At 41.6% G+C, this 15880-nt stretch overlaps 1 protein-coding gene across 3 annotated transcripts in view; it reads right to left on the bottom strand.

Moving 5' to 3' along the window:
- The window catches only part of SNX13 (sorting nexin 13), a 150551-nt gene that overhangs the window by 24707 nt on the left and 109964 nt on the right, over positions 1-15880 (bottom strand). For 2 of the 3 annotated variants that reach the window (XM_054020257.1, XM_054020258.1), the window contains 4 exons: positions 11464-11603; positions 5796-5903; positions 3927-4037; positions 1897-2058 (listed from right to left, as the gene is read on the bottom strand). In XM_054020257.1, coding sequence (XP_053876232.1) covers positions 1897-2058; positions 3927-4037; positions 5796-5903; positions 11464-11603 — 521 coding nt within the window. The remainder of the gene's footprint in view (positions 1-1896; positions 2059-3926; positions 4038-5795; positions 5904-11463; positions 11604-15880) is intronic. The other variant, XM_054020259.1, reaches the window with a different exon arrangement.

Below are 15880 nucleotides of genomic sequence, written 5' to 3'. Positions count from 1 at the left end.
ACTGCATTCTACTCACTTTGTCCCCTTTCCTGGCAGACTTCGGGGCTGAAAAGCTGCCTCCCCCAGCAGTTTCTTCCTGGACACAGCAATTCAGTCTGTATCAGAGGCACACATCTCTCAGATTCTGATGTACTTAATACTCTCTCTGACCAAGAAGGTTCTGAAGGTGGTTTCAGAATGGCTTCCATCAAAAGAAACTTCAACCTGGCTTCTCGATCTTCCTTGGTCCTAGCCTTGAAGTTCTTTCATCGATCCCAAATATGAGATTCATCTAAGCAACTAGAGTGTGGGTTCCTCACAGGCATGGACTTAGAGCATGCCAGGCAAGATACTGTCAAAGGCATTCTTCGGTACTGATAATGAAACTCCAAACATGGGGAAAAACTAAGACACTAAAACTAACTCAAACACTAACTGACCCTAATAACTAACTACATGTATGAAAAAAAACATGCTGAGAGCACTTGCTAAAGCAAGACCAACAGATTCCAACATTAGTCACAGGTGGTAAGAATGAAAGCGTGTGTGTGGGGGTGAATCATCTGTGCCCTTTATACCTACACACAGCAGTGTGCAGCAGCAGAAGGAGCTCAAGCTGCACTGACAGGTACTAGTGAGAGAAAACCACAACTGTGGTTCGGGATGCACACACACCAAGAGTGGAATGCACACGTGCAATTAGTTGAAGAACGAAGTGGAGCTCCCACTCCCTCCTTAAAACTTTAGATATCTAGTACACTGCGGGTGGGTGAGATCAGGAAAAGTTCAAATTATCTAAAGATATAAGTTAGCCAAGGAGAAGAAAGAGAGCCCTGATAGGACCAATGCCAGCATGCACGGAATGAAATCACTGTTGAGTTTTCCCATTTCTAGTGCAGGGTCAGATGAACAGAATACTTTCCTCTATTCCCACCCTTTCAGTTGTCAGGGCAGCCCCTCTGAGGAAGAAAAATCATTTGCATGCCTGATGGGAGATTTGGTCAAGAGTGGGTGGTGTACAGAAGAACACCACCGCTACTACTTCCCTCCCAGCAACACCAAAGACTTGGTGGGGAAGAGAGCAGAGCCAGCAGCTTAGGTGACGGTGGCAGGCAGCTATCATAAAACCTGGCAGCAGAAGCAGCAATGCCAGCACTGGACTTAGCACCTTATCAGTGCTCCCTTGTCTGCTTTCAATATCTGTGGAGCCTAGGATTTCTTCACCTCTTTTCTGATGCTCAGCTGCCAAATGTAGGGGAGAAAAAGGCAGAGGATCGCCTTTTGCCCTGTAGATTTTCTGTCTGAAGCAATAGCACCTTCCTGCCTCCTCTCTTCAAACAGCAAGTGCTGCTTCCTTGCTGAGGGACTTCATTAGCAATTTCAGCAGGGAGGGGAGTGGGGAAGGGTCTTCCTAGGAACAGGAAGCAAGAGTGAATCGGGGCCATCTAAAAATTGGTTTCGGTCTTTAAAAGCACTTTTATTTACCTTAACCCTTATTTCGAAGAGTGTTAGTAAAAAGCGGGATGACAGTTGTGCTTTGGGTCTACTCCTTTTTCAGTATTTGCTAAGTTGTTGGCCTAAATAAATCATGGGGCAATATGTAATTTTTTGCACAATATTTCCATCAATTTGAAATAGGATGTCTTTTACTTTTAAAATAAAGTTTAAAATTTAACTAGGTGTCTGTTTTATTTTCTCTATATCATTCATTACCTCATATGTTGCTTTCTTTTGGAACTCCTATTACTCTTCAACTTTCCAAAGTAAATAGAACCTTTGAATAATAGTTGTTTCCCTATTCTTAGCCTTTTCTATTCAATAGAGTGTTTAACATTTGTTTTTAGATAAGAGGACCCAAACCTGAATGTCATCTCCTGTTAGACTCTACTATATATTACCTGACCAATACATTCTTACCTTGAAAAATGATTGCTTTATGTCTTGTCCCAATCTTTCTGACATTTTGCCCATGTTGTCTGACATTTTAGTCATCCCCTCTGCCAGGCTGTCAGGCAGGGACTTGACTGCATTTGAAACATTTCTCATAGAGTTACGCAGTGGATTTACAAATGTGTCCATCTGAAGGGGAAAACATTTACCACGATTGCATAACCTATGGAGGACACTAGTACAATCATCCAGTAAGAAAAAAGTCACACTGTTCTAGTGAATAAACTGATGTATAGTACATCTCTTACTTTGAATATAAAAATTCAATTGATACAAGCACTAGATTAAATATTTTTACTTCAGGATGTTCACTCAAACATACTGGAAACACAATCTAATGTGGACAAAAATTAATTGGCTATCAACGCTTAAAATTTTGGAACAATGTGATAAACACAGAATAAGGAATTTCACCAGCTGAAATCAGACATCAGACATGTTTTACTGAAAGGTCTTCAAGGTTCTGCCCCAAGACTTATTTGTAAAAAATAAATGCAGAATTCATTTTAACTATTATGTACATTTGAAATGTTTGGGAAATCTATACACAGTTTGATACTTTTGTATCATATCTTAATATATGGAAAAGTTTCCCCGTGTGCATATCTAAACTATACTTTAAGCAACATTTCTATGTGTTGCCATGAAGTGCTGAAGTTTGTTTCTCACTGAGTTCAGAGGACGTTTTAGCTTCATTCTCTGATCTATATTATAGTTTCCATTTCTTCACATCCCCACTCTACCTACCCCAATCTAATCCTCATTTATTATTCCTTTGTCAATCTCAGCTTCATACCTTCATTCCTAGCACTCCCTTATGCTTTGAAGGGTTTTCAATTTTTTGCCCAATAATTGTCCTCCAAACTCACTTCTTCCCAAGCACTACCTCCCTTGTTCTCATCTCATCTCCTACCTGACTCACTGTCCCATGTCTTGCCTAAATAGCATCATGGTGATATGTTAAGTCTAACATGTTCAGCATTAGGCACACACATTTAAATTATTTTTAGTATAATATTTAATGGAGACTAATAAGTGTTCTGATATTTTCAATGTACACTTTTTCAAAGTACAGTGCAAGTAACAAAAGCACATCATCTAGTGTAATAGTCTACAAAAGGAAAAGATAAGGTTATGAAAGATCCAATACATTTGGAAAGCTGAACATTAAATCTTTATTCTTTTCTGGACATTACATAAAGCTGGATAAATTCAGAATGATGTTTTGTAGTCAACTCTACAGATGTAAATTTTTAAAGAACACAGTTTAAATAACTGAAAAAGTAACTTTTAGAATAGTTTAAGATGTTATCCATGTCAGGTCACTGAAATATTGCAAATTAGGCCCTGGTTGTCATTCCCCAAAGCAGCTGCCCATGCAAAATGGGCAACTGTAAACTGAAGTATCTATTTGCAGACACACCAATTTCACAAACACAACTGGGTTTTGTGCAGGCTTAACAGTGGATGCACGATTTCGGTGCTTAACGCCGTGTATTCTCTGCTGGCTGAATGTGAAACAGCATTAACTGCAGCCTTAGCAGGTACACACATTATATATTTTGAACTGGAGCGTGGAAGTCATGATAGCAGCAGTCTTGTGTTGAGTTGGAGGTGGGTAGGAGATTGGGAAAGGAAAGGGAGAACGGGAATCTTTGATGGGAAGTTAACTTGTCAACAATAGAATTAAAAAGCCTTTTGTAGCACATACAACACTCACTCATTTCTTGGAAATTTGGTTTCCTTGACTTACAAATAAAAACATTTAAAAATGGCTAAGTTCTTAATTCTATACTGGTCTTATTTCCTGATATATTATTGTCACCTTCTGACAACACACATTAATACAATGAAAATTCAAAAATTGCTTGCACATTAAATAAAACACTCTGGTTTATAACTGTCTGCAGTCAGTTACCGATATGTTCAATTCATTTACTAAGTTATGGCACCAAATGCATCACTAAAATCTGCTAAATATTAAATGCCATTCTTACCTTTCGAGCAAAATCTCCTTTTCCTTTGCTGTAAGCTTTATTCTCCAGAAAGTCATACACACAATGGGCTAAAGCTGGGGAAGCTTTCATCATTTCAGGATTTAACAACAACTAAGAAAGAAAAGATTAATTGTAAACTTTCAGCGTCTTCCAAAATACATATCATATTTAGAAAAAAAGTCATAATTTCATTTCATATGATAAAGGTTTTTAATACTGTATTCAGCAACCACATTTATATATTTGTACAAAGAAGTGGCAGTTTTGAATGCATTTTCTTCATTCTCTCTCTAAACATTATTTCAAGGTGAGTATTGTTACAGAGAGGGAAATAATCAAAATTAATTATGAAGTGCTTAAGAAGGATCTATCAGTTCCACACTATTTATAAAAGGCATCTTTTTTTGGTTATCTTGAAACTAGAGTCTAAAATCAGTAGTCACACTGTAATCAACACTTAGGAAAAATATTGAAATAAAATAAGTAACCATAAATATTACAAATGCAGGTTGTTAGACAATCTAAACAGCTGTTAGATTTCATAGCATTTTGTTTACTCTCACCCCCTCTTAGAATTTTACTTAAGCCTGGACTACATTAACACTATGAGTTGATCTAAGGCGCACTAGTTAAGTTACGTAACTAAGGTAACTTAAGTCGACGTACCTTATATCGACTAACAGTGGTGTCCACACTACAATATGTCGATGGGAGATGCTCTCCTGATGACAAAGCTTCCGCCTCTTGTTGAGGTGGATTATAGACATTGACAGGAGAGAGGTCTCCCATCGACTTAGCATGTCTCCACCAGACTCGCAAAATTGACTTTGCTGCATCAATAGCAGCAACGCCGATTTAGCATGGTGGTAAAGACATGCCCTCTGAAACAAAAAAACTTCTCAGACAACTGTTCCTTGTTGAGCCAAAAATGTTTAGAGACCAGCCTTATCAATGAGTCACTTAGAAATGAGACAACTGAATTCAACATCAGAATAATGGAAGAAAAGAGTGGTTAAACACTTAAAAAAAAAAAATGACCAAAAGACAGGAATATTGTTTCAGTCAAACTGAGTACAATTAACAGGACTACATCTTTGCTGCAGCTGGAAGTGTGATTTGCAGCCTTATGTAGCTGTACCAGACTATATTAAAGCTAGCTAGCTCACTAAAAATAGCAGCGAGGATAGGATGGCGTGGACTTTCATGCAGGCAGCACAAGCAAGAGTAAACTCCCAGGGGAGTCAGGCAGGCTTGTGCAGCTTGCATTATCATGTCCTCACTGATATTTTTAGCAAGATACCTAAAATAAAGGTAGCATGGATACATCTACACAAGCTACAAATCACACCCCCAACTGCAGTGTAGATGTAGACTAAGTCTGAAAGTTGAGCTGGGAGTGAGGAAAATGAAGAAGGATGCTGAGCTAACAGGGGAAAATTTAATGCTGAGAGGGGAAAATTTAACAACTAGAATAAAGTTTTACTGTTCTATTTATAGTATAAGAGGAGGGATACTCTTCCTTAAGCAGTAAACCACTTTCAGTCATTAGGATAAACTACTTCAGTTAATCCAACTCGAAACTGGGTTATTAACACCTTATAAAACTGAGCATCTGCATCCCCCCACTTATACTTCAATTATTTAAGTTCTGGTCACTGAAACACAGATGATCCGAGTTAAATTTAGCATTTATCTTCAGCTGTGACATTTACAACATACTTGTGTTGTTCCAAATCAGGGTATTTTATTAAGACAATCTCATGGTGACTGAATTAACATTTAGTGGAATTCACTGAATAGTTGTTGGAGAACTATTAGACAGCCATAAGCATGAAGGAAAATTTGAAACTAGACTGGTCAAGAACTTACCTGCAAATATGCATTTAAATCTTTTTTCCTCTTCTCTAAAAATTCTCTGTCCATGTTGTTAAATGTCTTTTTGCCAGGAAGCTTCAATATACTTGCTAGGTTTTCAAACTAGAAAAAAAAAAAAGTTAGATTTTTTCAATAGATTGGAAGGCCAGAAGGACCCATTATATCATCTATTCTGAACTCCTGCATAACGTGTCAACTTGAAGCACCCGCTTATTTTTAAATTAGAACTGTACAAGATATTCACATAGAATAGATCATCAAATCTGCTCAAACTGAGCTTGGGTTTAGGAGTTAATATTTTGTGAATTAGTCAGAAAGAGCTAAAATATGGTTTGCACATTGGGAGCACCTGCAAACCCCTTCAAAACATCCTCCTGCCTCCTCTCCAAGTCAGCCATCTTGCTGCCATTCTCCACAAGTCCTCAGAGGCCCTGCTTACCACTGTAGTCTTCTGGGGAAGTGGCCTCCTTCCTACTACTGCTGCTTCCATTCTGTAACTGTCTGGGTCTATGCCAAGGTTTTTTGGGAGGTCACATAGTTGACTGCATACTGTATCTTTGGGGGAGCAACACCAGTTAGAGAAGTGAAACACTCCCAGACCTGAAAGTGACCACTGTCACATTAAATGCAGAGCAAGATAGGTATAACCATAACACAGTACACTTGCAAAGGAATCCCCGGTTTCTCTAGCATTCACATGCTAGGCAATCAAGTCTCAATTCTTAGCATGTGGATTCTGGGAATCAGAGTTACCCTTCGTTATCGCACTAAACCTCAGAGGCCATTATCTGCTCTTGGGCTTAGGGTAGCAGCACATATTGGTGAGGCTAAAGTGCCTTTCTGTCCCACTGCTTTATACGGAGAAGAGGTTTTTTTAAGACTGTTCCTGCCTCTCTCCTCCAGAGAGACCTTGTATTTTAGGGAGATAGTCTCTTCCCACGGCAATACCCTAGAATATTCAAGGTTGTAAAAACAGAACCTGAAGCCTCAAACAATGCTCTTCATGCTCAGCAAGCCCAGATTTTCTATTAGAAACATCTAAGAGACTGGTAGTAACCTGTGGCTTCTGAAGGGGTAAGTGGAATTTAGTTAAGAACCACCTGTGGGAGTGAGGGAATGACTGTTTTCAGGATGTGTGAACTCTAGAGTCCAATCAAACAGGGAAGGGTTGGTTTATTTCCAGTTCCTGCAAAGTGAACTCCAGGGTTTAGTCTGTGAAGACCACCGAACCCTACAAGGTTCCCATAGCTCTAAACTAATTACAATGTGTAGGAAGAGCTGTGTAGAAACATTGTCCCTTTTGGCTTTAAATCTAGTTCACTCTAAAAATGTGTGTCACATAGGAAGACTACTAGAGAGGCAGACACAAAATACACCTCTACCCCGATATAACGCTGTCCTTGGGAGCCAAAAAATCTTACTGGGTTATAGGTGAAACCGTGTTATATCGAACTTGCTTTGATCCGCTGGAGTGCGCAGCCCTGCCCCCCCGAAGCGCTGCTTTACCGTGTTATATCCAAATTCGTGTTATATCGGGGTAGAGGTGTACCCTGTTAAAACTAGACTAATCAGAAGCCCTGGAAGTGGAAAATAGGCTATCAAGCATGGTTAGTTGGTTTCAGTGGCACTTCTCAGAATTTATTAAAACACTAACGTCTAGAAACTGGAAGCAACCCTATAATATTTTCAAGATGCAGCACGAAACTCAGAAAACAAAAAATGCTAATAGAAGCTCAACCCAAAAAACACACTAAAAAGTAAATATCTACACTATCTTGTAGTCTGACAAACTATTTTAAATTAATATCAGAACTTTAAGCACTTTTTTAAAAACAAAGACATTTATAAATTTGTCTCATGTACAGCAATTTTCTGATTCACCACTTAGTTACATTTCAAACAGACACCTAAACTATTTCTATTGGTCTAAGATGATGTTCTTATTAATGCACCCAGAAAAGCTGGTTTCAGTAGCAGAAGAATTTTGAGCTCCCTCTTCCTGTCTTACACAGCCAGCCATTACAAATCCTCTGCCCCTTGCTTGTAGGGTAGGGGTTGCTCAATCTGAAACCAATGCCACAAGCCAGCTTTGTGAAATTTGAAGAAAAATAAGAGTTACCAAACATCCCAACCCTCCTTTATGAAGGCACAAATACTTAACTCATTTCTGGGCTCTTATTTATAATAAAATATTGGGCCTAATTCAAAGCTACCACATAGAAGTGTAAAGTACCACGCCCTGAATCAGCTAAGCCCATTGCACTACAGAGGAGATTAATGGTCTCAGAATAATTAAAGCTTTACTTCTTCCTCACTATTCAACCCCAGCTCTGGATGTTATTTGTTTTTAGAGAGTCTATTAATAATGTGGTGGTTCTTTCTGCTAACTAAAAATAAAATATAAAAAGGCAAAAGCCACAGGACTAGGTTTCCTATTTGTACAAGCTGTGCTTGTGAATCAGGATGCAGGGGGGCTGCAAGTCATTGGCTATGGCTCCCTGATCTAGCATTGGCAAGCCCCTGCACAAGTGAGAACACCTGAGGGGCTGCTTTAACTTATGCCACTGTTGCAAAGTCCTTTAAGAACCTTGCACTAGCGTAAGAGGATAGATGTAATAGAACTCTTGTAGTATACTCCCATATTGAAGAGCACAGAGGATACATCAATATCATAGGTACTAACAAGTTACTTACCACACAATGGCATCTAAGATATCTCACTTTTTCCAAAGGTTTAAAATAGGAAATCTCACTGTGGTAATACATGGTAGTGTTGCTTTTTAAATCTGTAGATTCAAGATTTTAGATCGTTGGCGTTTATACCAACTTTAAAAGGTTAAAAAGGGGATTCAAAAGAAAGGCCACAGTAAGCAAATATTTATAGTTTATACAATTGGAAGATATGCAGATTAATGAAATACTCAGTGAAAGAGCAAGATTTGTTAGCCAACTTAAATACACAATAGCATTGAACAGAGTTTTACAGCCTGTTCTGTACACACTTCCATAATTACATTTTATGGGTATTTATCTGCAGCTTTGAGAAACTCAATTAAAAAATAAATGAAGAATTTATAAGTATCAGTATTGTTGCTTTAAACTGTAGCCCAAACTATGGTGATCCAGAGCCTAAGGCAAAACCCACTGAAGTGAATGGAAAGGCTATCACTGACATCACAGGGCTTTTAATCTGTGTGTCTATATGTACAAACTACACTTATCTAGAATACATTTTATCAGCATGGGGACAACATCAACTACACATCTTTACCCACTGCTGTAAGAAACCTAACACAGCTGTTTCAGCTTCATGGATTCAGGGTGTGGTATGTCTTTTTTTTTTTTTAAATAGATATTAATCCTGCAGAGAGGAAGGGGTGCAAAATTGATATACTGAAATATATTATTCTACATCCCCTGCTAGTCAGTGAGTCAGAGATGTCCAACTCTGATAACAGTTTTTATAATCTAAAAAAAAAAAATACGTAATCTATATACATATACAAATTATTAAATATAAATTGTACGAGTACGAGAACACTATGTATGTGTATATTAGGGATGTAAATAGTATGTAAAAAAGATAACTGTGTAACCAATGAAAATTCTATCAGTTAAAGGTTTAACCAGGGAACTAGAGGTGCGGGGGTGCTGCAGAACCCCCATGTTTTACGTGGGGTCCCAGCAGCCAGGACCCCAGGCACGCGGGGCCAGCAGCTGAGTTTAATCGTTAACTGAAACCGATAAGCATCAAGCTCATTGGTTAACCAGTTAAACTTTTACATTCCTAGTGTGTATATATATATGCTTACGCTTCAAGAAGTTGGCCATTTCCATTTTAAAATGTTATTTTGACCCTATAAAGGCTGACATGGCCACAGAGAACTCTCATTAGAGTATTCAAACCTATTTACACTTCTGTTACCAAAAAATAGAGTAAATGTATGCTACAGAGCAACAGTTTTGACTAGTTAAAGGATTTATATAGTCAATAATCTCAACTGCTACTAAGATGTGGTTCAAAAGCATTTGACTTCTTTAAAAGCATTGTGTTGTTAACACTTATTCATGTGAGCAGGTTCTACTTTGTACCAGCTGGTGAATTACAAGTCTTTGCATTTTTTTTCTTTTATTTTATGGGGGTTAAGAGTATGAGAATACAGGCAAAGCAATAAAAGGCAGATTGTCTAATAGTATATAGAACTGCCAACAGCTGTCCCCTTCCTAGACCTCACAGATCCTTAGCATTTCACTTAAAGACCTAAATGGCCCATTTCCCAAGCTCAGTTTTTATTTCTTAAGCTCTGTGACAAATGCAACAAATGAACTAAAGAACTGTTCCATACCGACTACACTTCCACTGTGAACATTACTTAATTTTCTATAGAAAAATTATTAAAACACATCAACCAAATAATTCTGAAGATAATACTATTTTTTTCATTATTCTTTGGTGGTTAATTCTAAAGACACCTATGAAAAGGTATCTCTTTACTTGACCAAATACAAAAAAAGGCTTCAATCACGAATATACAAAAAACAATTTCCTTTTTAAAAATATGTAAGTATAAGGCTCAGTGCAAATCTTTCTTAACATTAATCATGAGAAAATGCAGTTATATATATTACACAAGAGCACATAAATTCAAATAGAAATTCATTGTCTAATACAATTTTCAACAGTTTTCAATAGTCCTACTTGACGAACACTTGTTTTGCCTGACAACATATTGGGGGCATGGGTCTGGGGCTTGCTGTACTCCAGCGCTGTAGCCAGGAAGCAAGGTCGGGGGCCGCTCCACGCGGATCCCAGAGGCAGCGGCATAGCCCCACTCTAGCTCCTACGTGTAGGGGCAACCAGGGGGCTCCACTCTTCACACTGCCCCCGCATCTCCCATTGGCCCGGAACTGCAGCCAATAGGAGTTGCAGGGTCGGCGCCTGCAGATGGGGCTGCGCACAGAACTGCCTGGCCATGGCTCCACATAGGAGCCAGAGTGGGGACATGGCCGCTGCTTCCACAAGCTACTTGAGGTAAGCGCTGCCCAGAGCCTGCACTCCTGAGCCCCTCCTGGGCCCCAATCCCTTGCCCCAGCCCTGATCACTCCCCCGCCCTCTGAACCCCTCAATCCAAGCTGTAGCACCCTCTTGGGCCCAAAATCCCTCATCCCCAGGGCCCACACCCCCAGCCGGAGACTGCATCCCTTCCCATACTCCAACCCCACTCCGAACCCCTCGGTCCCAACTCAGAGCACCTTCTTACACCCTAAACTCCTCATCCCCAGCCCCACCCCAGAGCCTGCACCCCCAACTGGAGCGCTTACACCCCCTCCATACCCTACTCCTCCACCCCAGCCTAGAGCCCCCTCCTGCACCCTGAACTCCTCATTTCTGACCGCACCCTCAACCAGAGCCCGCACCCCCCTCCCACAGTCCAACCCCAATTCTGTGAGCATTCACAGCCTGCCATACAATTTCTATTCCCAGATGTAGCCCTTTGGCCAAAAAATTTGCACACCCCTGAATTAAGGCCACACAAGTGACAAAGTTATATCAACTTTTAGTGGCCAATTCTAAAACAACGTTACAGCTGCTAAGACACAATCATGCCTTTCAAAGATATAAACAGTCATAATATTAAACCGTCTCTATGGGATCAGTTACCTGTTCAGTTATCCTCATGTGGAAGTCATGGAAGTCACTGTAACGACGATACGTTTTCCATATCTCTTCACTAGTTGGATTTCTCCGATGTACAGTGATCGCATACAGTGCATATGTCTTGCCATGGTCATTGCATACTCCTGCCACAGCATATGGGTTAAAGTCAGCATAGACTAGTAATTTAAAACAAAAATGAAGAGGGAAGAGAAACACAAACAAGGAGGAAGACGAAAGGACCCAAGACACATGAAATGGAAACATCTGAAATGACAGACCTGGACACAAAAATGGATGCAAGCAATAAACCCTCTGTAGGTGGCATCCTCCAGAGAATCCCATATTGTGCAAGCATGGATCTTTAGCTTTGAAGAAAGTTATACAAGTTATACACACAAACACACACACACATATACATACACATACACATATACATATACATACACACACACACACACACACACACACACACACCTCAAGCTAAGGAGTCAAGTAGCTCAAGATGAACCGCAATTACAGGCGGGATGCAGATAGTGATGCCTATAGATAAAGTTGCTTGACACTTTCCATTATAAGACCCTGTTTTCAGTTACTTATAACTTTGCCAAACTTAGACCATCTGGGTTGGAATTTTGTTTTGTTTTAAATTTCAGCTAAAACAGCTCAGCTGAGTCTGAGAACACAGGTAGTGAAAAAATATTTTGACCATGTTAAAAAAATATCTTAAAACCATTCATCAAGAAGCTTTAGCATTGCCATGCCATGGAACAGGGACCTTAAATTTGGCAGGGGGTAGCACTTGTGTCAGGGAAGCAGTTTTTGTTATCCTCACAAAGATTCACCCAAATTTGGCTGTATCATAAGCCTTTAGAAAAAAAAAATCACAGTTCATACATGATCAATAGAAACCTGTTAGAGCTTGGAAGCTAACTTGTATCATTTCATGTGCTCCATCCCCTCAAAGCCCCGACAGGCCTAGTGGACTGCACATGTATCATTCCCACAGAATATGCGAGTATGCCCCATCCAGGGAATATAGGGGCTGTACAGGACTTATTCTGCAATTGCTCCTCCCAGCTGCCAGGAGCCATTGTGGCACTGGGCACAGGAACTAAGAGAAGGGAGACTGTCTTTCCTGTGCCCTCAATGAAGGGAGGGAGAGGGGGTGGGAGGGGGCAGGGATAGGGCAGGAACTGCCCTGGGGACAGGGGCAAAAGGAGAGAGAGGGGGAAGCTGGGTGAAGAGGGGGAGAGACAGGAGCAAAAGGTCTATTACCACTAAGTATACTCCCCTGCAGAACCTGGACTTGAACGTACTATTCCCGAGTCTCAACATTTTTTTGCTGTCTAGAAAACAACTGTGAAACTGGCAAATCGTGCATCTCCAACCCACTTTAGTAACAGGTACACACATAAGACAACAGCATTCTACTGCTACCGGTTATCCCATTACCCCAAGTGTTAGAGAACTATGGGGTGGATCTAAAGATTCCAACATTGTTGAAGGCCCATACGAGGGTCAATATGTTTCCACATGATGTTTCTTTTTACAATTTTTAAAATTAGAAAATTAGATTAAAAAAATGTACGAAAAATGTTCAGGTTGCAAAAAGTCAAGCACTCAAAAGCAACAAAATATCAGAATTAAGGTTACCCCTGCAACTTTAATTTTGCCTCCTTGTGTATATGTATTATGATAAAGTCTTTAATTACATGATTACATGCTATTTATTTCACAGGACTGCTGCCTCATTCAATGAGCAAAAAGGATCTGCTTACTGAATGGGAAACTCTTCAATATTTTCTTTTATCCTCATCATTCAGTGTGTAGCATTATTTACTGCACGCTATCCAAACCCTTCTCTGAATACAGAAATATTAATTTCCTCATGGGAAATTCTTTCATCATAATGTCTTAATTGTGAATTTATTTTCACTACAACCCTGTGAAATAAGGAGGTATTATTCCCATTTTATAAACAGGGAACTGAGGCACTGAGATTAAAGCCAATATTGTCAGAAGTGTCAACTAATTTTGGGTGCTCTACTTGAGAAACCTTATTTGACATTTTATAGAAATTCATATGTTCAGGACAGAGCTTCTATTGACCTCAGCTGCAGTTATGAGTACTCAGGTTTTAGAAGGTTGAGTTTTGCTGAACTTGATGTTCTGAAAGAGCACAATCTATTACCCAGCAATCTTAACTCTCTGTTAACGATGTTTTCTGCCATTGAATTTACTAGCTTTTTAAACAGAAAGAGAAATGTTTGTTGGTAGGAGTCAGTGGTCATTTAAGCAGCTGTAGTTCTCACTTAGTTTGTAGCAGATATGCTACTGTGGCGAGATAATAATAAAAAATTCTTAGTTTTAATATTACTCCGGAGGGAATTCTGTGCCAAAAATATAAAAAATTCTGCACACAATATTTTAAAGTTCTGCAAAATTCTGCAAATTTTATTTGTCAATAAATAACTGTGGAGGCTCTGGCATGGCAGTGGGAAGCACAGAACTCCATGTCAAGCACACTAGGCAGGCTTAGCCCAGCAGGATCCAAGTGTGGAGGGGCTTAGTGTGGGGAGACCCAGGTGTGGCGTGATAGGGTTCTGTGTAGGGCTATCTGGGTGCAGTTTGATGGAAGGTGCAGGGAATCTGAATGAATAGGGGCTCGTTGAGGTGTGGGTTCTGAGTGCAGAGGCAATGGAACTCTGCAGGGGGGTCCAGATGAAGGTGGTTGGGGCTCAGCAGGGATAGTCTGGGTTTGGAGGGCTCAGCGAGGACAGGGGTGTGCGGGTGCATGTCTGGATGCTGGCTTGCTGGGGCTCAGTGGGGTGGGAGGAGCGAGTCACGGTGGTCCAGGTGGTGTGGGGCTTGCTGGGGAGGAGGGGAGTTTGAGTGTGGGGTTCAGTGGGGGGGCTGGGTGCAGGGGGTGAGGATTGGCAGGGTGATCTGGGCATGAGGTGGGTCCAGATGCACGGGAGTTGGGTGGATGGGGGAGTAGCTCTGTACAGTGACCCCTCCCCCCGATGGCTGAGGAGTGATGGGGACAGGGGGCATGGAGCTTCCTGCAGCTGGAGAGGTTTCTGGGGTAGGTCTGACTCAGCCCTGGTCACTCCTTGCGGAGGAAGAGGAACTCCCATCCTCCCCAGCCCAGCTGGGACTAGCAGCTGAGCCTGGCATAGGGCAGGAGCCACTGGCTGGGGCGCCCCATCCCCTCCTCTCCCCTCCCCCCAGTGATTTACTTCTCCGCTGGCTGCTCTGGATACCTGAAACAACACACCTGCGCTGTTGAGAAGTGGTACATGACTGCTTTTGCAGCTTCCTTTGCTTCCCCATCAGAAAATCATTTTTCTGCAGGGAAGCAAAGAATTCTGCGCATGTGCAGTGAGACAGAATTCCCCTGGGAGTAATTTAATATAGTGATTTTCATGAGTATGTCACAAAGAATTTTACATCATTATCCCCATTTTACAGATGGGAAACAAAGGCACAGAGAGGTGAAATGACTTGCCCTAGGTCATCCAGCAGGTCAGCGACAAAGCTAGTAATAGTCCCAGTTCACACTGTTGCTATGTGATTCCTCAATACTCGTCCCCCATCCTGTACATTTTGTTTGAGTGAAAAAGGGATAATGGTTATGCTTTGAAATGTTTGCAATGTGTAATCGTTAACAAGAACGGTGAGAGAAATCTCATCCATAGTTTATGTCCCAAAACCTTGACAGTTTTATTACATGGCAGTTACAATAACTTTAAGCAACTGAGAGAAGACTGATGTGTGTCTCCTTCTAGATCTCCTCCCCCACCATGCACCCCATCCTCAATTCCAGTTCACCTTTCCATCTAATTAAGCCAGTAGTTGGCACTCTAGAACAGGGGTGGGCAAACTACAGCCCCAGGGCTGGATCAGGCCCCTCAGGGCTTTGAATCCGGCCCTCGGGATTGCCACCCCGTGGCGCCACAGGCCCCTCACCGCTCCCAGAAGAGGCTGGCACCACGTCCCTGCGGCCCCTGAGGGAGGGGAGGCCAGAGGGCTCTGCACACTGCCCTTGCTTGTGGGAACCTCCCCCGAAGCTCCCATTGGCTAGGGCCCTGCCCTGGCCCCCGTGCACGCCGCTGCCACCCCGGAGCCACTCCAGATAAGTGGCGCCGAGCCGAACCCCTCCTGCACCCCGCACTCCAGCTCCCTGCCCTGATCCCCCTGTTGCACCTCACACCCCTCCCACACCCTAACCCCCTGCCCTGAGCCCCCTCATGCACCCCACACCCCTCCTCTGCTCCAACCCCTTGCCCTGAGCCCCTTCCTGCACAATGCACCCCCTCCCACACCCCACACTCCCCAGCCCTACATTCATGGCTCTGCATGCAATTTCCCCAACCAGATGTGGCCCTCGGGCCAAAAAGTTTGCCCACCCCTGCTCTAG

This window comes from Malaclemys terrapin, chromosome 2, assembly GCF_027887155.1.
Source record: "Malaclemys terrapin pileata isolate rMalTer1 chromosome 2, rMalTer1.hap1, whole genome shotgun sequence".
In the NCBI taxonomy this organism is placed as follows: domain Eukaryota; kingdom Metazoa; phylum Chordata; order Testudines; family Emydidae; genus Malaclemys; species Malaclemys terrapin.
Note: the sequence above shows the minus strand (reverse complement) of the source record. Positions and strands in the feature narration are given on the sequence as shown.